This window comes from Polyodon spathula, chromosome 16, assembly GCF_017654505.1.
Source record: "Polyodon spathula isolate WHYD16114869_AA chromosome 16, ASM1765450v1, whole genome shotgun sequence".
NCBI lineage: Eukaryota > Metazoa > Chordata > Actinopteri > Acipenseriformes > Polyodontidae > Polyodon > Polyodon spathula.
In genome coordinates this window covers 2,938,623-2,965,242 of record NC_054549.1, presented here as the reverse complement: position 1 = coordinate 2,965,242, position 26,620 = coordinate 2,938,623, and the positions used below count along the sequence as shown (strand labels likewise).

Genomic DNA, 26,620 nt, shown 5'->3' with positions numbered 1-26,620 from the left:
GTGCTGCAAAATGACCTGTCAATCTTGGGCAGGTGTTGTGACTCTTGGTCTCCCAGTTCATGGCCTGTCATTGACAGAGTGTGTCTGATAATATCGTCTCGCCAGGTTTGAAATCGCTGGCTGTGAGCACCCAAGATGCGAGCCACAGTACGCTGCCCTAGTCCACCTTGAAACATGCCGATTGCACGAAGGCGCTGCTCTCTTGACAGATGTGGAATATTGTTGTTTTTTTCTGTGATTTTCTTTATTGCTTTTAGACAAGCTTGCAATTCAACAGCTGAAATCACTCCATATCCAGTGTCCAGTCAACTCTCTCATTAATTAGGTGATTAAGTGCATATGCTTCAGTCATAGTCACTCAAGCATGTCATGGTCAAGGATGAAAGATCGAGTGATTAAAAAGAAACCAAAAACATTTTGTCAATGTCCATCACTTATAAACCTTTTTTGAAAATAAATGTGTTATAATAGTGATAAGTTTCTATACAAGTCTATACAAGTACTACAGAAGATCTGACTTGTGGTTTGGTAGTTAAATGGTTCCTTTAGAATGCACGTGTATCCCGTGGTCTTACTTGTAATGGTTAGGTGTTGTAGAAGTGCACAAGCTGGCCTATGTATCTATGCATTCCTAGTTTTGTCTGCTCACCTGTTCCCAGCTCGAAGCGGAACTCCACGTGCCCATCCACCATTGCCAAGGAGACAAAGTCCTCAACCTTCATCTTCTTTCCCCCGCTGAAGAACAGCAGCCCATCGGAGTCGAGGGGTTTGAACTCCAGGTCCATTCGCAGGTCATTGTGAACGACGGTCATGGGAGGATAAGAGATATAAGAGTCTTCTCCGTTAAAGGAAGGGGAAGTCACCAAGACACCTGACAGAATGCAAAAGCCAAATGGAAGAGGTGTACAAATCCAAAAGAATCCCCTTATGCTATGGCCAACTCCATAGTGCAATAGTGTGTGCCTCTTTAAACAATGGCATGCCATATATATAGAATATCATATGGGGGCTGTACATTACAAGCTGGTATCCTACCATGAGAGGTCACAGCAGCAATAAAATTGCTGGTCGCTCCGAGCTGGGTGAAAATCAGCTTGTATCTTGACAGTAGCCAATACTAAATGTTTTCAAATAATATATAGATATATAAGAATAACTGATAGCTAATGCTAATGCAATGTCATTTTCATTGGATAAAATTCTTCCGATACAAACTACTGTATTTTAAATATATACTGTATTTCTTTCTATAGGTATACAACTAGTAGACTTTATAGGTATCAGCTGGCTCACATCAGGTGCCCTGTATTGCATGGCAATGACATCATAGTGGTTCTATACCAGCTACTTTATACTCAGTATAAAAACATGCTTAATATTATTACCCATTTCCTTATAAAACAGAAAGAACTTTACAGCTTCTTTATTATAACGATTCAGAGCCAGCGCCAAAACTTGCTCTCCTTTACAATGAAGTGGATGCAAAGGATACATTTTGGGGGCAATGGAAGTCCCAAGCACAACTTCTTTCATCATGTTCGGCACTAAAAGACTTTTATATATTATCCTGGGGAGCTCTGCATTTCCTTTCAAGGAGCCCAAGCAGGAGTCCCTCCTCTCCACTCACCCTTCATACACTTGTCTCCTGACTTGCCCAGATGGCACCTGCAATCGTAACCCAGTCCACTGTGCCTGTTGATGCAGGTGGCATCTGGTCCACAGGCCTCTGTGAATAGAACAAGAAATGTATAAGTGACCAATTCTATTGGATCACACTAGCAACCGATTCTGGGGTGTTTGTGCTATTAACTCGTGCATGAGAAATCAACCAATCACGGTTTAGGGATTCTCAATTCCAGGACATCTTATCCTGCGTACAGATGTTACGCCTTGCATAGAACATACAGCACAGCACTTTGTTTCATAGTAATTCCCGAGTGCAAACTTAGTTTGAGTGATTTATAAGTTTTTATGTCAGGTTTATATGTCAATTTTACACAGTTTAAGTAGACAGAACCCAAACTGAGCGAGATCTCTTTTACAATAAGAGACGGCCCATACACAAAGAATGAACTTGTAGTGAAGCATAGTGCAAGTGAAGCCATCTTCTTGGACCTTGTACCTAAAGGACATGTACATTATTGTATCTCTATCGCACTGTACAGCTCTGGCCAAAAGCTTTGCATCACTTAGCATTTTAGGATTGAGACAATAAAATAGGAACACAATTCAAATCTTTTGTTTAACATCATGTAAATCAAAGCAGAGAATCTAGTCTCTTTTTAAAGATTCCCAGTGTTTTAGATTCTACTACTACACCTGGTAGGCTATTCCATGCATTTATAACAGTCTGTGTAAAACAGTGCTTCCTACCTTCTGTTCTAAGCCTCTTTTATTCAGCTTTCATTCATGCCCTCTTGTTCTACACTCTGTGCTAAATCTGAAGTCGTGTCTCAGGTTAACTATCTGTACCACTTCTGATTTTAAAGACTTTAATCCCCTCTTTCCCTTCTTTATTCCAGGCTGATTTAATTATTCTAACCTGTCTTCACAGCTCATGCATGCAGTCCTGGGATCAGACAAGTTGCTCTTGTCAAGTGCAATGATGTCTTTTTTTTAGTGAGGTGATCAGAACTGCACACCGTATTCTAGGTGGGGTCTAACTAGGGCGTTGTAGAATATTAGCATAATCTCTCTAGACTTGCATACCATGATTTTTACAATATAGCCTAACACACTATTTGCCTTTTTAATTGCCTCACCACATTGAGGAGATACTTTCAATGATGACGGAGATGACAAACATGTGCTACCTATATCTGAATTCAATCACTACAGTGCAATTAAATTGAAGTGCCTACAATAGGGCTAGTGGACATTTTAATCCTTGCCATACTGAACCTAATGCCTAGGAGTGGCTTTACCTGGGTGGCAGTGCAATGCTGAGTAATGTTCACAGTTGCTTCCAGTGAATCCTATGGGACAGTCACAGATGTAACTGCTGGTCTCAGAGTCCTCACATACACCTCCGTTCTGAAAGGCAGAAGCAATGTGAGAAGGATGCTGCAATCATATTCTAATTGAAAGAGAAGAGTTTAATAAGGGGAATAATGAAAACAGATTTATGTTTATTAGACATGTGGGGCTGGGTTCTTAAAAGATTTTTACTCCAAACTGTCACTTGAAAGAAAAAACACAAAGCATGCATTTTAAAATAAATCATTAACAATTTTAGACTAACCACAAGCCCTTAAATGAAATGTCTTTGTTCTTTATTTCCAGGTTGGTAACTTTATTGGGTGTGTTTCAACTATCTGACAATCTGGAGTCCAGCCCGTAGGGTGTGTATATCATTACAACACGGACATCCAAACACTAGCTTTCAAGACCTTCTTTAGGTGGACGTTACATGCTAAAGAAACAACTTTAATTGTTACTGATCTGATATTTCACTGAAGAAACCCATGCCAAACCATTGGTAGACCACAAGAAAAAAAATTAAAAAAGCATTATTAATTTAAAACGTGATTCTAAAAGATGTTCTCATTTGAAAAACAGTAGTACACTTTCTCAGTGTGTTGTGTTGCATTCCATGCACAATAAAACACTTTCACGACTTATTAATCTGTTTAACCAGGACAAATTGCATTGAGACTAGCGTCTCTTTTACAAGAGCTTCCCAACAATAAACATTTAAATTTCAGAGTTAAAAATCATACAACATTTGTACATTCAAGCGATACCTGGCATGGCTGATCTGTGCAGGTAGGGCAGTCGGAGATGCCTGTGGAGTTCTGGTCCAGGTCTTTGAAGATCACCTCATCACCTTGGATGATCAGCTGCCGGATACAACCTGGTGGGAAATGGGGTCAGTTAAAGAAATACCAGGGCTATACAAGAGATGGCTCTTGAGCTATATATATATATATATATATATATATATATATATATATATATATATATATATATATATATATATATATATATATATATACACACACACACACACACACACACATATATATATATATATATATATATATATATATATATATATATATATATATATATATATATATATATATATATATATATATATATATACATACACACACATACACACACACACACACACACACACAGTGCCCCCTTTATAATGCTATGGCTGGGAGCCACAGGTAAGAGTGCGCAATTTGTGTTCCACTTTCTAACACGATTACAAGTGCTAGTGTAATGGCATTATGGGGAACATGAGAGCCACGACCATACCGATTTATATATTGTTGCACTGTATAAAAGCCATCGTGTGAAGGGGGAGCATTGCATATAATGTATGGTTCTTTACACACTCCCTGGTCAGCGTGACTTTGTAAATTACAGCTGCAACCCCTAATGATCTGTTTAAAAAAAAAAAAAAAAACCTGTCTGCTATAAGAATGTATTTGTTTGGTGAATTGAGGCTGATAGTGCATGCTGTGTTTTACAAACTGGAAAATAAAATCACAAGGTGAAAGAATACTTACCAACAAATCCACTGTTGAGCCCTGTGGTTTTAGAAATGACAGCAAAGTTGGGGTAACCACCCACATGGAGCTCCTCGTTCAGATCGAGGCCTTGGAATTTACCCTGGACACAGATTAGAAATGAACACTTTACTGACATGTCTGGGGGTAAAATGAAGGATACAGATATGTTGCCTTGAGTGCTTCTGCATTTGTAATATTTGAAAAAAGGGTGCTCATCTATTGAGGGATTCTAAGATATTTAATAAGCAAGGGGTAACATATACCCCCACTCTCCCTCATTCAGTATTGTTTAAAAAGAGCTGCTGAAACACTTGTGAATACACAACAGAGTTAAATCTATGCAAAAAACTTACTTACAGTATGTTTATTTAAAGAGTAAGCAGCGGGGTTCCGAAAAATATAGCGTCATACATCCTACCTGCTGCTACAACTGTTTAAATAATGGACCTGTAATTTGTTTTATTTTTTATTTGAACATGCTTTTTAGAATTATAACTTTAAAGTCTGTTTCAAAGCTATTTTCAAAATGCCTGCTCTGGTGCACCGAGGTTGGAGATCTGTCCTCAATCACTGCAGGAAGAGTGATTACATTAAAAAAAATAAAAATAATGGCTTTTCTGTTCTGTACCACATCATGGATCGTTATTGCTGTGTTACCAGTTTGACAATGTGGCCAGTAATCCTTACACTACCAGTGTACTGGAGCGGACATTTTGAAAAGAACTTTGAAACAGACTTTAAAGTTATAAGTGTAAAAAGTTGTCAGGATGTTAACGATGAAAAGAAAAAATTACGGTATGTTATTTTAACAGCAGCATGTGGGGACACGTAACGCTGTATTTTTCAGAATCCTGCTATTTACTCTTTAATAACAGTGAGTGCATGTAAATGTAACACAATGAACATTAGAAAATTATACAACGAGAGGACACCATTCAGCTCATCAATACCATCCTCTTCCAAGTAGCTGAGTGATCTCAAAACTTTGTCAAGGTTGGATCTTAAAGGATCCCTACAATTCAGCATCAACAGCATGGCCAGGTAACCTATTCCATACACTCATCCCACTGAGTAAAGAATTGTCTCCTACCCTAACTCCACTTCATTTCCAGCTGTGTCCTCTGGTCCTGGTTTCTGTGCTTTGCCTAGGGTTAGGGTTTCGCAACTCCTACTAAGATTTTACAGCTTTCAATCAAGTCTCTTCCAATTCCTCTTTTTTCTAGGCTACATAGATTCAGTAGATTGAGTCTATGAAAGGTCTGCATTAAGAGAGCCTTTCACACATTTATGCAAGTTCCTTGTAAGATGTCCTGGGACCCAAGATGCCCAGCGAGCACGTCAGCATGGTTCTAGCACAGCGAGCATGCCAGCATGGTTCTAGCACAGCGAGCATGCCAGCATGGTTCTAGCACAGCGAGCATGCCAGCATGGTTCTAGCACAGTACCTGAGAGCTGCCGTTGACGGGAGCCTGATCATCCACTACAATAGCTCCCTGGGTCTGACTGCGGTACAGCACCACTGTGTGGAACTCTCCCAGTTTAATGGAGGTTGGGTAGCGGATTGTAGCCATGCCTGAGCCCACATCAAACCTAGGGGGAGATAAAAAGGAAAGACAGGTCAGCAACACGGTGACACAATACAATTGTACTGCTTTAGAGAATAGTTCAAATTCAGGTTATAAAAATACTGACCTTCTTAAAAAGACATATCTAATGTCATGCAAGTGATTCCTATAAAGTTGCAACAATTGTAATCTGTAACAAAACCTTTTTTTTCCGGTACTGCTGTCTCTATTTTTTTTTTGAGGGTATTACAGATTTTTGGGCAACACTTTAAAAAAGGACCCATTCAAAATTAATTACTTCAGAACTCAAAGAAAGTGATAAATACAAATTAAAAACATAAAAAAAAGATTTTCAAGGCATTTGTATATGGTACAGACTCCAATCAGTCCCAGCTGCTTTGAATAAAGAGGTGTACTGTACACAAGCATAACTGTGAATCAATGGTTAACCCTCAGCATGTCATAGATTACTCATTACGTTATATAGAAACGGTTGTCTTTTGAAGAAGTGGTAATACTATTAAGGTATTTCCTTACCTGAATTCAGGCCTGCCGCCCACAAGCCCAAAGGAAATGAAGTCTGCGCCGGTCGTCTTTTTCTGCCCATTATAGATAATCATACCTGGAACCCCAAAGGAGACAGCCTCAGATCACACACATGAGCGAATCACCTTTCTGGTTTGTCTGATAAAGCTCACATGTGACTAATTCAGCTCACTGAATGGAACAGCTCTTTAAAAGCCCGTTTTCAACCTGTGGACAGACAGCGTGTAAAACCACACCCCTGAGGGTGAGTGGTATTAAGAACTGGAACAAAGAAGATCAGCTTTTAAAGGATGCATCACATACACAAGATATAAACAATGTTATATCCCTGTATTCCAGGGTGCGCTAATGCAAAAATATAAGTGGCTGTGCAGGAGAACAAGCAGAAGACAGTTCAAGTAAAAAAAAACTCTTGCACGTGGAAGCATAACAAACTATTAACATTAAGCGAATTATTTGGAGTCAATCGAACATACAATATAAAATACATAGCTATGTAAGAAATGCTTCGTCTTTATACTCTAACCATAACCGCATGTTACCACGTGCCTTATATGAGCACATGCATAATCAGAAGAGACTCTTGGGAAACAGCTTTTTTCACACATAGGCGCATATGCTTATGTTCATGAAATATTAAAAACGGTATGAAATAGATCACAATGACAGGAGCTCATTATAAAAGAGCCATGCTTTCACAAATTCATTAAGCAGTCCCAAGATATAGCCTTCAATATCTCAGCAAATCATGCGTCAGTACCAAAAAAAAAAAAAAAAAAAAAACTACCATGCCCAACACGGATAGGAGGGAAATGACAAATCTTGAGGTGCTACAATACATTTGCACACCACTCTTAAGAACTGTTCATTTAAAGTACAGGTGCCTCCACTATATTCCCACCGAGGGACAACAAAGGAGAAGAGGGAATAGCAGCATGAAGTAAGAAACAAAGTCGCTGATACAGTGAGAATATCAAAAGCATCCACTTGACCATGTCACTGGTTTCAACTGATTTGAAATGTCTCCTTACAGGTTTGAACATATTACCAAAGTATAAGAAAGCTGGTGTTTTTTTTGGTGATACAAAATAAATATTCCTAAAGACAGATGGACAAGCCACAGATATTCCCTAATTCTGATACTCTCAATGCATTAAGAATGTCCTTACCAGGGATACTTCTACATGCCTCAATTTGATTCCTGAGAGTATAATAATTAGTAGATCATGCCTAATATTGGTTAAAGCATACCTGGATTATTCACATTTTCATTTTTGTTCTACAGATTAAAAGAGCAAATTTTGTAAATCTAAATGGTTTTCTAATACTTTTCTGCAAAATCAAGCACACACAGCACTGGCATTATTTCTGAGCATGCTGGTTTAGAAATCAAACCGCTCTCGGCTTGTCTTAGTGAACTGAAGCACTCCGACTCACCAGCGTACAGAATGAGACCTTCAGACAGGACAGTGAGAGCGAGAGAGAGGGGGGTCGGGGGGGGTGGGAGGCAGATGCAGAAAGAAGGAAAATGAAACCTCAGGAAATGCTGATACAAATGCACATATTCGAAATACTTAAATAATATGGCTAAAGTTTTACACATTGACAGTTTGAATTCAAAAAAGCATTTTATAGGAACAATTCTTCAATGCGGTAATCTATAAAACTCAATCATGTAGAGAAAGATTAATACTTTCTGCGCTGAAGGCATTTGCAAGTCTACTTGACTTTTATAGTTTTTCCTCAATGTATGTGTTCTAAAAGTTACAGGTGACTTCCTTTTTCCTTTACAACAAAAAAGTAAAATGTACCTCTTATTCATTTCTCGTAAAATCATCTTACCATCAGCTGTGTCTGGTCTGAAGGTTATTTTGATGTTGAATGTCTTGTATGCATTCTTAATGGTGGGCAGCGTGAGGTACGACAGAGGAGTCTGGGTAAAATATGGCACCACGCGTTCTGAAATGAAGGGCAGCGTGAGAGAAACATTTCAAAAGGGAAAGCAGATTTTGGATGATTTTTTAAACTTGGTAACCGACTTAATCTCCATTAATAAAGCTCTGAAACACAACAGAGCAACATCGGGAGGACAATGGCCAGCCCTGCAGGTATCTGCTTGCGCTCACCAGGCTCCTGACCAGTTGGGTCCATTGCAGCACGATGAGGAGAAACAGTCCCAGTTAGTTTCCCTAACCTGTGGGAGTGCCAGAGCCAATGTGATGCTCCTTATGGAATCTCTAGCAGATGAGAACCTGCACCCCCCTAGCTGTATGACTCACCCTGCACACCAAGCAGCTGTGCTTTTACAATACAAATAGTCTGACCGTATAGTGGTAAAGTCTTGTGTTATAATAAACAAAAAAACAAATGGGCTGCAGGATTCGAGTGTTTTGTGACATTTCTCAAAGCGCTTGAACTTTGTTAAAACTTCTCTCAATTCAGTGCAGCCCATCTACATATTGTGCAGTGACAATATAAATGGCTTCTCCATAAAATAATACATGCAAGTGTAATACGAAGCAGTTGAAAGGGAAGCAAGGTATAGCTACACTGTACTTGTGAAGCAGGTGGGTTTAGGACAGAGTGGATAACATCAATACGCATTTTAGAAATCATGCTGGGCTACACTTCCTTATAAGACATTTTGAAAGGACTTGAGAGGAAGCTGTTGTGTGTGTTGTAATAAATTGTATTCTCAGCCCATTTAATTGAATGGAAAGAGGTCGTCTGGACTGCAAACCAAAAGACAAAAGCCTTATCATTCAACTAAAGTGCAAGCTCTCGAGTCAAGGGGCAAGGTCACCGATATCTGTATTAAATCGTCAGCAGCTAGGATGAGCTCGATCACATTCTCCCCCTAGTTACTAGTTTCAACGTCAGGCTTGTCTCCATGACCACTCATCCATCCCTCCCCCTCCCCAAGGATTCGGGGCGATTTTACAGAATCACGTGTCTCAAGCCAGCATACATGCTATAGCTCATATCAGTGCAAAGAACATAGACATTGAATTTACTGTTTCAACCACTGTGTCAGGGATCATGATTCTTTTCTATAGGATGTCACTGCAATCAATTGGCATCTCAGCCCACTGAATTGAATGGAAAGGAAAGGGCTTGATGAGAACCGCCAGCCACACAATTTAAAGATGAACGTCTTGCCATCCAACGAAAGAGCAAGCTCTGTAGTTGAGGGGCAACTGTGTCTTACATGGACGTCAATATTAATAACACAGCAGCCACTAGATGGAGATCCATTACAGAACGGTGGAAAGGAAAATATACACGTTACTATCACATCTTTAATTCGGTGAAATGAAAAGCTCCAATGGAAGTAGAACCAACAGAAGATTGGGAAATGGTGTGATTGCGTGCTCCGTCGACACATACCTCTTACTGTGAGCAGGGAGAAGGCCTGCACTTTGCCTTGTTTGTTGGAGGCTGTGCAGATGTAGGTCCCAGAATGCTCTGGGGTCACCGACGGGATTGTCAGAACATGGTCTTCCACTCGAGCACTCTGCGGGAGGTTTCCTTCCATCTTAAAAAAGTAGAAATAAGACAATGCGTAAAAACTGCAACTCGCATAAATCAATTTAGAAAACCCTACCTTTCCTGATTAAATAAAAAAAAAAATACATAGTCGTGACAGAAGCATTCAGGCCCAGGCTGGTTAGAGACAAATAAGAGACTCGGAGACAGAAAGCTGCAGTTTAAACGTGCATGTGCACGTTTATTATACACAAAAACAAATAAACAAGACAAGGGTCATAATAAAGATTCAAACTAAAGATTACAGAGTTGTAGACTGGGCATTAGCTTTCACTACAAACAGTTACTAAATAATACAAACAAAAACTCTCACCACACAAAGGATTTCTCCTTACTGATATACAGGTGACCACTTCCCAATTAACCCCACCCCTGCCTAGTGGATACCAATGTAATTTATACAGCCACTGAGCCAGTGTCGTATGTGTTGCGGGCTATTCTGCCTCCTGAAAGCAAGTTTCGAAATAGTCTTATGCAGTACGTATGTCTTTCGTGAAGCATCTTGGCATAAGGCAGAGGCAATATATATTAATAAACTTGGAGGCTGCTTGCTTTTATATTTATTTATAATGCAAGTAGCCTTCAAGTTAAGGTGGGAGAAAGCAGCAACTACAGAATTATGGATAATCAAAATATGCAAATTCCAGCATTACAAGAGCCAATCAAATTGCGTGAAAGTCGACAAAAGGCTTCTACATTCACAGTGTTTCAAATGTCCAGCAATAGCAAAAATGTTTCGCCCTGTTTGGGGCTCATCAGTGCAGAATAACTGTACTCTGACTAGTGAAAAGCTCAGGAGAGTAAGTAAATACAAGCAGCTTTCGAGTAATACACATGTGTGTGTGTGTGTGTGTGTGTTAAAGTATTGGTTGCTGAACATCAGAAGAACATGCGCTCACCTTTGTCCATTTGATGTCTGGAGCCGGGTATCCTGAAGCCATGCATGGGAAGACTGCAGTTGACCCCACAGTGACCTCCTTCACTTTAGGCTGTGCAGCAATCTGAGGAATGGCTGGAGGTATAATATGAAGATACTTTATATCAGAGAACAGGAGCAATGGTAACAGATTACAACTCTTTCAGTCCCTCTCGGCCCTAATCACTACAGACAGCACTGCATCTCTTTTTACATGTTGCGTCTCACAGGAGAACTGGATACCGTAAATATTGTATATCCGTGCGATAAAAGCAAGCAGTTTTAATCTAAGGAGTATGTCATATCAGACCGAACGGTTTTAAAGTAAAATGGAAATGTAAAAAAGACTACACATCATTGATAGATGAAGCTCCAGCAGTGAAAAGGTTAATATATACTGGAGACCACCTGTCATCACACCTTATCGAAAAAAATCATAGAAAACAATGTGTAAAGACATTGCCTTGTGGTCTGTATCAATTATATGGAGGTTGAAGAATGTGGCACTGAAACGGTTAATGTTCCCTGGACACTCCCTACAATGGAACTTTATTGAGAGAATAACAGAATACAGCTGTGTGGAAACTATAAAGACCCTAGTTGAGCTGTATCATTGATCTGGTACATCAATATGATCTGACGCAGGGATATTAGTTTGCTCACACTGAACATTCAGGACGACCTCTGACTGGACTGAGCCCACCGTGTTGGTGGCGGTGCAGCGGTAGTGCCCTGCGTCGGCCTCCTTGACCTGCTCGATCTTCAGCATCCCCCCTTGGACGATGATGTGGGAGGGCAGTCTCCCATTCACCTTGCTCCAGGTGACAGTGGGCTGGGGATCCCCGATAGCCTGGCACTCAAACTCCACCTGGTTCCCCACCATGACAGTCTGAACTGAGGTCCGCACGTTGATCATCACCTTAGGAAGGGCTGAGAGGCAGAAGATCGACAAGATCGTCAAGTGGACAAACGTTCCAGCTAGCGCCTTCATCGGTCTACTCATTAACAACAGTTTGGGCGGAACGGGAGTGGTGGTATAATTTACTCGTTCTTAAAAGTTGGTGTGGATGTAAAATATCTTAACTAATGTATTCTTCTAGTTGTTGAGTCCCCTGTGTCCTCAAAATCAAAGCATGTCCTACTTCCAAAACCCTTATGTGTAAGAAAACCATCAGTCAGAAACAGCTAAAGGACTACAGGTATTTCTCAACTGGGGGCTGGAGTGTTGCAGGGTCACAAGTAATGGTTAAACAAAGGTATTCCAGCTGCACTTGGAGGTAAGACACAATATTGAGAGCTCTACTGAGGCGCGTTACAAGTCACCAGGATGTGATGAATAGAATATGATACGAAGTGAATCTAACAAGAATACACATTTATATATGTGACTCACAAAACACTATTAAAAAGAAGGTGTCTTTTCCTTTCCATTTCAGGTTTACAGTAGACGGGCAGGGATACAGCGTTGGTGAACGCATGGACATATGAAAGTCAGAGTGTTGTAAGAGGCCTTACTTGAAAAGACTTGGTGTGAGAGACATATCAATAGTCAGTACACACAACTACCCTCTGATTAAACCTCAGAACTTGGAGGCTGTGAACAGAACCAAAGACAGCGGTCAGCTGTATATTCTTGAGTGTTGAAGCATGCTGAAATGCACACTGACCTTGTACGGTAAGCTTGCCGCTGTCCTGGGCCTGGCCAAACATATTGGTGGCTCTGCAGACATAGATACCTTCATTGCCCTGCTCCAGGTTCTCAATCCTGAAAGAGTACTGGAGGTTACAAACCTGAAAGAAACACATCTGAGGTGGGCTAGGTGGGGCAATCAGCACATTCTGTGGCCTTTCACATATCATGTCTGTATGGACATTGTCTCTTCGGTAATTAGGATGAGCTAAAATATGTCTACAAAACACATACACTGTCGCATTTGAGATTCAGTGTATAGCTACGGCCAAAAGCTTTTGATCACCCTATAATGTAAACCTACTGAATAATGTTATGATATTGAATTGCATAGCGCTTTGTAGTTTTCCATAAACTTGAAAATGAAAAAAAGAAAAAATGTGACACTAAAATATAACATGAAATAGTACTGTACTACTATTATGGCTTCTGGTAGACTTTTGTGATAATTATGTAGTTTCTTTGATTACATGATGTTAAATAAAATATCTAAATTAATGTTCCTATAATAATAATAATAATAAATAACAACAACAACAATTATTATTATTGTCCCAATCCTAAAATTCTAAGTGATGCAAAGCTTTTGGCCAGAGCTGTAGAGTGTGATAGAGATACAATCAATGCACAAGGTCCATATTTTGCTCTAAAGAAGATGGTTTCACTTGCACTATGCTTCACTATAAGTTCATTCTTTGTGTATGGGCCATCTCTGTAAAAGAGATCTTGCTCAATTTGGGTTCTGTCTCCTGAAACTGTGTAAAATGACACACTACTCAGCATGTAAACTTATAAATCACACAAACTAAGTTTGCACTCGGGAATTACTATGAAACAAAGTGCTGTGCTGTATGTTCTATGCAAGTCATAACATCTGTACACAGGGTAAGATGACCTGGAATTTGTTTTGGTTTTGTTTTTAAATTTGTCTCAATCACAAAATTCTAGGTCATAGCTGTATATATTTTTAATAGATATTTAAGTGGGAATAGATGAGATGGGAGAATGTGGAACAGCGTAAGATTGGCTGCTGAGATCTGTGGACAGTCAGGTCCACATATGATGTTCTTCCATCAGCAAAGAAACTGAATGTGTGGGGAGAGGAGGACCCTGCAAGTCCATTGTGTTCATCACCAGCTACCTGGAGCACATTCTTACAGGATGTAAGGTAGCTCTGTGCCAGGGTCACTTCACTTGGCATCATGACCAGGTGCTGCGATGCTTGGCATTAGCACTGGAAGAACAGTGTAATAAGATCAATTGCCCGCTGCCAATATTAGCAAAAGCTGCACAGAGAACGACATTCCTCATCCAGGAGAGCCACCAACAGGAAAGGTTATTAGGACTAAGACTCCTCTGGGACAATTGCTAGAGAATGGAGGATGTAGCCAGATGTTGGCTAGTGCCTTATTTTCTTACCCGAGACTGCTACAACTACCCTTCGTCCTGACATTGCCCTGTGGTCAGTCTCAGCACACCTTGCTCTCCTGGTGGAGGTAACAGTGCCATGGGAGGATTATGTGCACGGGGCATATGAGAGGAAGAAACTCTGGTATGCTAAGCTAGCAACTGAGGTGGAACAGCGGGGGTGGAGAATCCTGGTTTACCCAGTAGAAGTGGGTTGTTGGGGATTTTGTACTTCTCAGAGATACTGGATTCAGAGGACAGGAGTTGCAGCATACAGTGAAGGCTCTATCTGAAGAGCCTCAAAAAAGAGAGGGGATGGGGTAAGTTGACATAATTGAAAGGGAATGGGTGGCTAAGGTTTGTAAACTAGGCTGGGTGGATGATGGAGGGGAGCGGCACTGTCGAGCCTTCCCGAGGTGTTGTAAGTAAAAAACAGCTACGCTCACTGTAGCTGAAACGTGAAGAGACACACATGTAGTAAGGTCAAGCCTATTTGCAGCTGGACAAACAAAAATTACCCAAACAAAACTGCCTTAACACAGGGCTGCACTGGAACCAAACAAGCTTGGATTGCAAATCTTACAGCTGTAATACTGAGAACCTTTCCAGATGTACCTAAGCACTCCGTTGTCGATGTGGTGATTTGGCGGGAGACTGCCGCCCTCCTTCAGCCACTCAATCCTGGTTTTGGTACCACCTGTGGCCGAGCAGGTGAATTCCACAGTGCTGCCACGCCCCTTCACCTCAACCTGTGGGGACACCCGCACTGACAGGGGAGCTGGAGAACACAGCAGCAAAGTCAGAAAAAAATCTTAAACACTCTGTAGCTTTAAGAACAAACATACTACTTACCTTAACTGTCTCCAGCGCTGTATCTACACTTGCAATATCTTTAACATAAAGACCACTGCATTCACATTTACTATTGGGTCATTAAAGTAGGTTCAAATTATTAATTTTTAAATTTTGAAGTCAAAGTGCTTTTTATGAGAGTTCAGAAGCAGATACGTATAAAAGGCTACAGCAGCCAATGTGTATTTATATATAAAAGCAGACATAGTTGAGCAATAGATGGCGGTGGCACCAATATAAAAGACACATTAGTTTATCTAACCTCTGTTATATATGTTTATGGCAGGCAACTAGAATGGAAGAGCAACTCCTGAGCTCAGGTCAAAGAACCCACACACAGAATACGCCTATTGGATAATGACGCTCAGCTGGGGTTTCTATGACATTTCACAGCATATATTTTCCAAATTACATAGCATGTACATGTATAGCATATTTAATGTGTATTTTATGTATTTAAAATATAGCTTAATCATATCCACTGTGAAACCATATATTCAAATGTTCAACCAGCATATTGGTACAACAAAAACGTATAAAATATATTCTCTTTCTATGGGTAGAAAATCCATCTTGCTTACATCTAACATTCACTTTGGCCAGGGCATCGCTGGTGCCCACATTGTTTTTGACCACACACTTGTAGGTTCCTGAGTCTGCTGCAGTGGCCAGGTTGATCTGGAGGGTTCCTTCTTGCACCTCTGCCTTGGTGGGGAGCGTGCCGTTCACCTTGGACCACTGGTACTGGAGAGGATGGGTCCCGTGGGCCAGGCACTGCAGCCTGATCACCTCACCCACCCTCACGGTGAGATCGTCGGGGAGCAATGTGGTGTAAGGGGGGCCTGCGGGAGAGCACACCAGCATTCACAACACAGTGTACCTCAAAAAAATAAAAATCTAAATACGTTTCCTTTCCTTCCCCTCTTTTGACTCGCACATCTCCTCAGAATGCCTCTCAGCTATCTCAACTTGGATGCATTCTCACCACCTCAAACTCAACCTCTTGAAATCTGATCTCTGCTTTCGTTCTGCTTCCGCCCCCTCTGATCTCTGCATGTCAGTATCCCTGGACTAACACTCTCTCTCTCTCTCTCTCTCTCTCTCTCTCTCTCCTGCTAAAATCCTAGATGTTACTCTCGACCCCTCCCTCCACACGAAATGCATTGGATATCCATTGTCATGTCTTTTTGTACTGTGGATATTACCAATCTAGCACTTACTCTCCACGTCTAGCATGATGGTTATTTCGGAGGTACCAGCGGCGTTAGTGGCATTGCAGATGTACTGCCCCGAGTCCTGCTGGCCCAGATTCGGGATGATGAGGCTGTTGTTGACCACTTTGTGCTGCCAAGGCAAAGGGGCTCTCAGTTTGGACCACGTGATAGTCGGGATTGGGTAACCTAAAACAAAAGAAGAAAATACGTTCTAGTTACGATGTCGGCACAAATTATCTACAATAAACAGGATATTGCTACCACCCCTAGTGGCTGATTTTTTTTTTGTTTTTTTTGTTTAAGCTCATAGCATAAATAATTAAATATTATCTACACTACAAATATTTGTTCAAAGAGTTTTTTTTGCTTTAAGTAATGGCCGAGTTGTCTAGGATAATGTCAAACTGTGGGAATTGTTAATTAAAAAAAATCTCGGAATGAACGTGTGTCCGATTGGATCTCTACCTCCAGGGGTGAAATTCTGTCGGTACTCAGTATTTCAATGCTGGTACTGGGACTTATTTTACCTGCTTTTCATTCGAGGCACATGCATTTTATCGACTCTTACTCAGTCCACCAGAGTTCTGAGAAAGCATTCTCGTCACAGCAACTAAGCAATCTTTAAAATACTATTGAAATGAGCCAATGGGTGACCAATTTTCCTTAGTTCGCGGTAGTAAGATCATGAGAAGTGATTTGGCAGCTTTGGTGCCGATCATTATTAAAACAAATCGGGCAGTTTCATTTTGGCACGTGTAACCAATCTCCGCCCACTTCGTTTTGAGTCAGTGCTTATTGGCTGCACATGAATTCGAAGGCAAACATCCATGTCGGGGAATACAAAAATCAGGGATGCTTCACGCTTTCCAAAAATGTTTTGTTTTGATGTAATCCTATTTTCTGTTATGAGGAGAGTAAAAAAAAAAAAAAGTGAGCTTTTTTTGTCTTTATACAACTTTTTCTTTATACTTTTTCACATTTATTTTTTTGAAGTTAAATCTAACAGTTTTCCATATGCATGTACAGCTAAAATAAGGCATAAGTAAACCTCAGGAAAGCTATTACTTTGTGAAAATATGTCTGTCGTCACTTTGTTTATTGCCAAGAAACTACAATGGCAGGGATTAATAAAACAAACCAAAAAAAAAAAAAATTGTACTGTTTGTGCCAGAAATATACACACAAAAAATGTGTAACTAACTACTGTGTGACAGACAAAGTAAGGTCCTCACAACCTATTATTCTGGAATATTAGTTGTACATATAATATTATGATATATTGTAACAGCATTGCAACGTTCCAGTTAGCATAATATATGATATTGCCTAGGATGCCTGATTTAAGGGACACTGTGCATGATTAAGTGTTTTTGAAGTTCCGGGGAAATCTCAGAAACAGTGATTTGATTTACCAGTGGCTGTGCAGCGCAGTGTGGTGGTCCCTCGCTCCACTGCGATTACCATGGGCTCTGCGACAGACACCTTGGGGATGGTGGGGACCACAGACCCACCCTCCACAACCACCTCCACCTGCTTCTGAGCAGAGCCCACTGGGTTCCTTGCCACACAGGTGTAGGTACCTGCATCTTCTGGCCGGGCTGCTAGAACCTGCAAATACAAAGCAAACAGTTTGGGACCCATTCCAGTAACAGAAGACTTTATAACCATGTTTCTTTGGTAGAAATGATTATTTCCTTCTATGTAACAGTAGATTGCTTTACATGACAGTTACCGTTTTTAATTGTTTCACCTTATCTTTTTATAATGGTTTGCAATCATTCTATCCTATTGGACAATACCCCTTGAGTCAGCGAGAGCGAAAGGTGACTCAAGTTTGGGTAACACGGTTAACAACTTAAAAGGAAAAGGACATGAGAAGAAATATTACTTTACAACGGACAACCCAATTGAGCAGCTAAAGATCTCCACCTGTGGCTGGACCAAGGGGACAACGGTCAGGGGTCTGAAGAATCATCAAGGGAGAAAGAGATGCTTGAGGGAGAAGGGACAGGGGCCTCAGACTGATCAGTTCTTACGATGCTGGTCTAGTCAGACGAATGAAATCCAGGATGCACACCACAGTTTACAAGATATCAGCAACCCTGTTATAGATGAGAGTAGTTCCAGGAGCACAGCTAGTGATGAAACCAATGACCATGGGTAGCCTAGTCTGATGAACCAGCCTAGCAGAGAAAGGAACCTTTATGGGGGCAAACCACAGGTTAAGTGGCCAACAGCATCTGAGAAAATGGCTTGGCACATGCTTGACACAGATCCCTGCACTTTGTTGGAGAAGTGGAACAGCAGAAAGGACGCTGGATAAATTCAGGGACACCATCTATGGGTACTGGGTGTGAGAAGTTTGGAGTAGAAGATACAAAGTAACAAATATTCCAATTCCAAGAAAGTCTAGATGGAAGCTGGGGATTAAATGCCAGGTAAGAGGTGAAGTAAATCAGAAGGAGGGTCTCAGTACTTCTGCAAAATTATCTGAAAAATAAGTTTGCAAAGCATTCTAAAGTAAAGGGAAACTGCGGCTGCCAGTCTCAGCTCTCAGTGAGAGATTAAAGTGCACCAAGGTTCAGCTGGAAATGTCACTGATGGAATCGTGTGATGAGTGTGTGAGGGAGGTAGCACCCGTAGTGAGAACTGGGAGAAAATGGGCAGCAAAGGATGCGATGGAAGATGCAAAGGCTGTCCTTCGTATTACTGATATCATGGGGCAAGTACAACAGGGAAGAGGAGGCCTTGGTCTCAGTCTGGCACAAAGCAGCTCCACCTGAAAGCAGGAGGAGGAGGTGAGGCGTGACAAGGCGGTGTCCCAGGCTAAGCAGAGAGAAAAGCAGTGATGGGAGAATGTGGACCAGTGGAAGATTGGCTGGCAAGACCTGTGGACAATGGAACAGAGGAGGATCAGCTTCCTGATCAGGTCCACATATGATGTTCTTCCATCAGCACAGAAACTGAATGAGTGGGTAGAGGAGAACCCTGCAAGTCCTTTGTGTTCATCACCGGATACCTGGAGCACGTGGTTATTAGATCTGAGATTCCCCTGGGACGATTGAAGGCTGTTAGATTGGAGGACGCGAGCAGATGTTGGCCAGTGCCTTATTTTCCCACCCGAGACTGCTACAACTACCCTTCGTCCTGACATTGCCCTGTGGTCAGTCTCAGCATGCTTTGTTCTCCTGGTGGAGCTAACAGTGCCATGGGAGGATTCCATGGATGAGGCACACACTTCAGCCATCAACACTGGGCCAAAAGGAAATCCATGTTACCTGGTGGAGGAAAAGAGCTGAAGGCTCATATATTACAGTGTAGCTATGGTTAGTTGGTTCCCACCACTACGGTCTCATTTTATCCTGGTGAAAGCCAAGTCCAATATTAGCGTGAAGTAAACACAGTCTACTGTCATTTAATGGAAGTCTTGCTTGTGAGAGCCATTTTTATCTAGTGAACTGCTTATGTCTTAATGCAGCAGAAAAAGCAATTTAACAATTCACTAGATAGTGATGCCTCTTACTGCTATACAGGCAATGTATTTATTAAAGGGTAAGTAGTGAGGTTCCAAAAAATATAGCGTTAACATCCCAACGTGTTTAAAGTCTGTTTCAAAGCTCTTTTCAAAATGTCTGCTCTGATAGTGTAAGGTTTATTGCCCACATTGTCAAACAGGTAACACAGCAATGTTTTTTTTTTTAACTGCTCTTCCTGCAGTGATTTAGATCTCAAACCCCAGTGCACTAGAAAGGACATTTTGAAACAGAATTTAAAATAAGTGTAAAAACTTGTCAGGATTTTAACAAAGTATGTTATTTAAACAGTTGTAGCAGCATGCTTACTCTAAGATTTTACATGTATGGATGAAATCACTTAGAATGATCGCAAACATCTGAAAGTATAAAAGATATAAATGTAGTTTGATGCTTTTTACTCATTAAATAAAAGATGACTGACCTGCATCACTGCATTGCTGTCCATTGGCACAGGGCTCTGCAGAACCACTCTCTGTGTGCTGTCCACTCTGCGCCAGCTCACTGCAGGGCGAGGCTCGCCCATGCCAAGGCACTCCAGGTTGATGGGCTCGCCCACTTTCACCCGGACAGGGCCCTGGGGGGTCACCGACACAGTGGGAGGGGCTGCCAACACAGAGGGGGGTGCTGCCAACACAGAAGGGGGAGATGAGTGTTCTCTGAATGGCACTGTCAGGACAAACAAGTCGCAAACAAATTACTTTCAAATTTAGCATGACAAGGTTTAAAGACGCATGTTCTCGAAAAATAATTCTACTTAGATGTAAATGTCACCTATACTATCGTGAAGGTGTGGGATAACTATGAATGAAAGTACATTCCAAACTAGGCTTTTATCAGTATGTTCGTTCACGTAATATATGTTACAGGTGTTAACTACAGTGCAACCTCACTATTAAAAGACCTCTTAGTAGAGGGATGACGAAAGAGTCCTGGAATTTTGCACCCGCAGTTTCAGAGGATGCAGAATCACCACGGCTGTTAGTTTACAGAGTGTTGGTCGTGCTAGGCTATTCAACAGTGGCTTGTATGCTAGGACTGTTGACAGGGATCTTAGCATTATGGGTGACTTTGCATTGCGGTCAATTGGGACAAATTAGGACTCAGTAGCTGTGCTCAGTCCTTCCGGACTTCCGGCACTTTTTTCGGAACCTTTTTGACAATAAATAGCATATTTTATGTGTATTTTATGTACTTAAAATACAGCTTAATCATATCCACTGTAAAACCATATATTCAAATGTTCAACCGGCATATCGGTACAACAAAAACGTATAAAATATATTTCTCTTTCTATCGGTAGAAAATCCATCTTGCTTACATCTAACATTCACTTTGGCCAGGGCATCGGTGGTGCCCACATTGTTTTTGACCACACACTTGTAGGTTCCTGAGTCTGCTGCAGTGGCCAGGTTGATCTGGAGGGTTCCTTCCTGTACCTCCGCCCTGGTGGGGAGGGTGCCATTCACCTTGGACCAGTGGTACTGGAGAGGATGGGTCCCGTGGGCCAGGCACTGCAGCCTGATCACCTCGCCCACCCTCACGGTGAGATCGTCAGGGAGCAATGTGGCGTAAGGGGGGCCTGCGGGAGAGCACACCAGCATTAACAACACAGTGTACCTCAATAAAAATAAAAATCTAAATATGTTTCCTTTCCTTCCCCTCTTTTGACTCGCACATCTCCTCAGAATGCCTCTCAGCTATCTCAACTTGGATGCATTCTTACCACTTCAAAATCAACCTCTCGAAATCTGATCTCTGCTTTCGTTCTGCTTCCCCTCTTTCCTCTGACCTCTGCATCTCAGTGTCCCTTGACTATCACTTTCTCTCCATCTCCTGCTAAAAACCTGTTACTCTCAACCCCTCCCTCCCTCTCCACCTCTCAACACATCTCCTTCCTGCCATGCACTTGCTGCTTCTTTCTTAGCAACATCTGTCCTTTTCTCACTCCTTTTTCCACCCAACTCCTGGTCCAACTTCTTGTACTCTACTGTAACTCTCTCCTTGCTGGTCTCCCTGCTTCGGCTATCCGCCCCCTCCAGCTCATTCAAAATTCTGCTGCTCGTCTTGTACTCTCATGCTACCCCTCTGCTTAGCACCCTCCACTGGCTACCTACATATCTCTGCTCATATTTAATTCATATTTAACTTGCTCTTGCCTACCGCTGTCTTCACCACACTGCACCCTCCTACCTCCAATCCCTCGTGTTTCCCTACACCCCCCCTTGCCTGCTTCACTCCTCCTCTGCTGGTTGACTGGTTCTGCCTTCTCTCCACTCTCCATCTTCCCATGCCTTATTTTTCAGGCAGGCAGGCAAAACATTTGCTGTTTACTTTTATTCTTCTATGTTTTTGTTGGCACGGCCGTTGTACAGTTATAACATACAATTTGAATTACAATTAGCGAAAATATAAATTTGTAAAATAGTACTACTTATTATACTGCACGGCCCACAGCTGTACAAATAATAAACTCCCGTTCTTTGGCAGTTAAGCTTCCTTGTATGCTTTATATTTATGTTACTTCTGTTCACAGTTATATAGAGAATTGTGTTTACTGCGTACTTCGTTTATAAAGTACTGATTTCCATTGTCCCTTGGAGTTCAAGTGGAGTGCACGTGTATTTCATCAGTAAGGGCTGAAGATTCTGCCTATTTTATTGTGCAGCCAAGAACTGTTACTTTATTCATTTCAATTGCACATTATAACAATGCCTTAACAGCAAGTATCAAAGTAAAGAAACACTGTATTGAATCTTTGATTTCATGATTCCTAAAGTTCTACAACGTGTCAAAGTTGCACTGAACTGTATTCTTTGATCATTTAAGAGTTTGGTATATGGTATGTTTAATTACAGTATTTAAACATTACGCTTGCATTGTAACCCTGTTCTGCCCTGTAACACCTGTAAGTCACCTTGGACTAATGATGTGTCGTTGAATACAGTGAGCTAAACGCGCGCTCTGAGTGGATAATGGTTTTGCTGTGGCAATAACGGAAGAGCCGAGTCAATGAAGAGCAGTGTCTGGCGGCTGTACAGTATAACAGAAGTTAACAGCTCTCTCTTGAATATTGTTAAGCAGTGTCATCACTCATTGATCCACAATTAATGATTTGCTCACAGCTGACAATAAATATTGTCCTTTGCTTTGCATTCTGCTGTAGGTTCAAGGCTCAAGTAAACCAGACTGAAGTGATGTTCCTCCAATTGTGGGTCACGGAAGTTCCCAAAAAACTAATTTATTGTCGCAAGTCATTGACGATAAGAGTAAAACGACCCTATAATCTTAAACCACACGACACCAACAGATCAATCGCTTGTACCTGCAGTTCAAAAAAGGATGAACAGAAAGGACACCACCAAGAAGGTACAGGAGTTGAAGCTTAGCTACAAATTAAATGCACTCAACAGCAGAACTGAAAAGTGATTATTGTGAGCACATGAATTGCATTGGATATCCATTGTGATGTCTTTTTGTACTGTGTATATTATTACCAATCTAGCACTTACTCTCCACGTCTAGCATGATGGTTATTTCGGAGGTACCAGCGGCGTTAGTGGCATTGCAGATGTACTGCCCAGAGTCCTGCCGGCCCAGATTCGGGATGACAAGGCTGTTGTTGACCACTTTGTGCTGCCAAGGCAAAGGGGCTCTCAGTTTGGACCACGTGATAGTCGGGATTGGGTAACCTAAAACAAAAGAAGAAAATATGTTCTAGTTACACGCTGCAGACTCACCGCACAGCCACCTCAGAGCTCAAGCTGCATGTTCTTAATGGTTATGTGTGTCATCACTTTGAATAAAGCATTGTACTTGGTTTATTCAGTTACAATTCCTTTGTCAATCCTCAACCACAATAATCTGTATTTGAAAAACCTGACACATACAGTGTATCGCTTACTGTTTTATATTCATATAAACAGGCTGGTTTTTAAAGCTAAATTGGGAAACTGCATCTACTTGTACAAAAAAGCTTGGACTACTATTACTGTAATTTACTGTTTAACTTGCATCAGCTTTTTTCATTTAGAAGGTTTTAAAGTTGTAAAACATACATTTTAGCCAATATATGGGAAATATAATATATCTGTAAATTAATACAATACACCTTGCATGTTACTTTTCTTGACTTTTCCCTTTTGATAAACAGGATGTCAGGTATCACCGGCATAATTGTAGATTGCTGGCTGTCTCTCTCCGTTTCTTTTAGGTGTGAAATGTTTAAGCAAAAAGGAACAAATTCCAATCATTCTGATGTGTGTACAGATAGTCAACAAGAGCGGCTGTCTGGTTTACCAGAGAATAAGTTAGCATAATATATGTCATTGCCTAGGATGCCTGATTTAAGGGACACTGTGCATGATTAAGTGTTTTTGAAGTTCCGGGGAAATCTCAGAACCCGCGATTTGATTTACCAGTGGCTGTGCAGCGCAGTGTGGTGGTCCCTCGCTCCACTGCGATTACCATGGGCTCTGCGACAGACACCTTGGGGATGGTGGGGACCACAGACCCACCCTCCACAACCACCTCCACCTGCTTCTGAGCAGAGCCCACTGGGTTCCTTGCCACACAGGTGTAGGTACCTGCATCTTCTGGACGGGCTGCTAGAACCTGCAAATACAAAGCAAACAGTTTGGGACCCATTCCAGTAACAGAAGACTTTATAACCATGTTTCTTTGGTAGAAATGATTATTTCCTTCTATGTAATAGTAGATTGCTTGACTCAAGTTTGTGTAACACGGTTAATGACTTAAAAGGAAATGGACATGAGAAGGAATACTACTTTACAACAGGCAACCCAATGAAGCAGCTAAAGATCTGCAGCAGGAGCTCTGGGACGAGATGTGGCCCTCCAGCTTTTTACACTCATAATGTCTGTTTCAAAGCTGTTTTCAAAACGTCCGCTCTAGTGCACTGACAGTGGAAGGATTATTCCCCACATTTTCAAACGGGTAACATAGCAATAACGATCCTTGATGGGGTACGGAACAGAAAAGCCAGAGCACTTCTATTTCTTTTTGATTTTTTTATTTTAACCACTCTTCCTGCAGTGATTTTAGAGGACAGATCTCAAACAAGCTTTGAAACAGAATTTAAAATTATAGCACCTCAAAGCACCTTAATACAGACTATATAAAAAAAGTAAAAAGAACACAGTATATGAATAATTGCATTAAGAACCAGACAGATTTGTAATCACCAAGAGAAACTTAATACAGTCAATGACAAACATTTCAAACAAAAGTGAAAATAACTAATAAACACTCAATACAGATTTAGTAATATTAAAATGGCAAACTTCAATGGCAAACATGTCTTTTACAATAGTGTTTTATAGTTGAATTCATCCATGCATGTACTTAGAATGATTGCAATCATATTAAAGTACAGACACAAATTTAGTCTGATGCTTGTAACTCATAACGCAAAAGATGACTGACCTGCATCACTGCATTGCTGTCAATTGGCACAGGGCTCTGCAGAACCACTCTCTGTGTGCTGTCCACTCTGCGCCAGCTCACTGTCGGGCGAGGCTCACCCATGCCAAGGCATTCCAGGTTGATGGGCTCGCCCACTTTCACCCGGACAGGGCCCTGGGGGGTCACCGACACAGTGGGAGGGGCTGCAAACAGAGGGAGGAGATGGGTGTTCTCTGAATGGCATTGTCAGGACAAACCAGTCGCATGCAAATTACTTTCAAGTTGAGGTTATGAGAAAAATGCTCATTTTTAAATAAACCTTTAGAGTACAATATATATACGTGTATTGCTGTTTTTCGTAAACGCTTATTAATACAAGCCATTTGTCCCCCAAGCTGTTCGGATGAACGGGCTTCTACTATATGTAATTCTTAATTAATTTGTAACTGTTGTTGAAATATGATACTGTGCATTATTGGCACTTTTTGGGGGGGGGGGACTCGAGAAGTGCTCAGTAGCTTTCATAGTGAGGCGTTAGCAAGGTGTTACTGTATACCTTGCACCAACAAGGAGACGATGCTGTGTGTTATTCCAAAGGGGTTGCTGGCCACACAGCGGTAAGCACCCTGGTTGCCATGGTGAGAGTTGCTGATTGTGATCACGGAGCCGTCTTGAGTCATCTTCACATTGTCTGGAGTAAGGAGAGGAAGCAGGGTTAGTTTAAAATCTGAATACAGCCCACACTTGCATGACAAACTGATTTCAAGCAGCTGCTGACACACTTAGCAACATAACGGTTAGGTTCAACCCCCGTTTGCGGAATTCACAAAAAAAAAAAAAGTAAAAATACTGTATAGGCTACATCTACTAATACAGCAAGTGAGCACACCTCCACCCACCCCCCTGTTTAATACAATGGACTGTTCCAAGGGTTACCCAGCAGTGGTTGGTTGTTTGCCATCTTCCACTCGATTCTGATTGGCTGAGCCCCGCTGTAGACCCGGCACCTGAAGCTGGCAGACTGTCCTTGAATGACTGAAGCACTGTGAGGTTCAATGGAGATGATGGGGGTCTGCTGACCTGTATGGGAAGCAAGGCAAGAGAATTTCACATTATAAAGTGATAAGTTACAACTAGCAACCAACAACAATGTTTGGTCTCCACCATTCTGTCCTGAAGAACGTCACAATGCATACAAGAAATTACCAGCAGAGGGAGTTATAAGTGTGTCTGTGGTTACTGTGAATAAGCTAATATACAAACTCTTCTTATATGTTACCGCCTGTTCCATTCAGACCGTCTACATGCTGGACTCTGGAGCCAAACTGGACTTTATACCTGACTAGGCTTTTATTGTGGCTGCTAACAAAGCTGTGACATGGGTTCAGAGAGCTGATCGTG

The 26,620-nt window shown here is 41.4% G+C and overlaps 1 protein-coding gene across 13 annotated transcripts in view; it reads right to left on the bottom strand.

The window, feature by feature from the left end:
• LOC121328746 (basement membrane-specific heparan sulfate proteoglycan core protein-like) overlaps positions 1 to 26,620 on the bottom strand; it is a 175,225-nt gene that overhangs the window by 14,267 nt on the left and 134,338 nt on the right. For 10 of the 13 annotated variants that reach the window (XM_041273760.1, XM_041273764.1, XM_041273766.1 and 7 more), the window contains 24 exons: positions 26,156 to 26,299; positions 25,776 to 25,910; positions 25,241 to 25,422; positions 24,214 to 24,409; positions 23,308 to 23,487; positions 21,117 to 21,377; positions 20,220 to 20,464; positions 17,675 to 17,870; positions 16,269 to 16,448; positions 15,630 to 15,890; positions 14,812 to 14,974; positions 12,767 to 12,864; positions 11,763 to 12,029; positions 11,083 to 11,195; positions 10,025 to 10,172; positions 8,480 to 8,596; positions 8,075 to 8,092; positions 6,629 to 6,713; positions 5,972 to 6,116; positions 4,524 to 4,626; positions 3,744 to 3,853; positions 2,925 to 3,033; positions 1,628 to 1,726; positions 650 to 871 (listed from right to left, as the gene is read on the bottom strand). In XM_041273760.1, coding sequence (XP_041129694.1) covers positions 650 to 871; positions 1,628 to 1,726; positions 2,925 to 3,033; positions 3,744 to 3,853; positions 4,524 to 4,626; positions 5,972 to 6,116; positions 6,629 to 6,713; positions 8,075 to 8,092; positions 8,480 to 8,596; positions 10,025 to 10,172; positions 11,083 to 11,195; positions 11,763 to 12,029; positions 12,767 to 12,864; positions 14,812 to 14,974; positions 15,630 to 15,890; positions 16,269 to 16,448; positions 17,675 to 17,870; positions 20,220 to 20,464; positions 21,117 to 21,377; positions 23,308 to 23,487; positions 24,214 to 24,409; positions 25,241 to 25,422; positions 25,776 to 25,910; positions 26,156 to 26,299 — 3,777 coding nt within the window. The remainder of the gene's footprint in view (positions 1 to 649; positions 872 to 1,627; positions 1,727 to 2,924; positions 3,034 to 3,743; positions 3,854 to 4,523; positions 4,627 to 5,971; positions 6,117 to 6,628; positions 6,714 to 8,074; positions 8,093 to 8,479; positions 8,597 to 10,024; positions 10,173 to 11,082; positions 11,196 to 11,762; positions 12,030 to 12,766; positions 12,865 to 14,811; positions 14,975 to 15,629; positions 15,891 to 16,268; positions 16,449 to 17,674; positions 17,871 to 20,219; positions 20,465 to 21,116; positions 21,378 to 23,307; positions 23,488 to 24,213; positions 24,410 to 25,240; positions 25,423 to 25,775; positions 25,911 to 26,155; positions 26,300 to 26,620) is intronic. The other 3 variants (XM_041273765.1, XM_041273761.1, XM_041273772.1) reach the window with 3 other exon arrangements.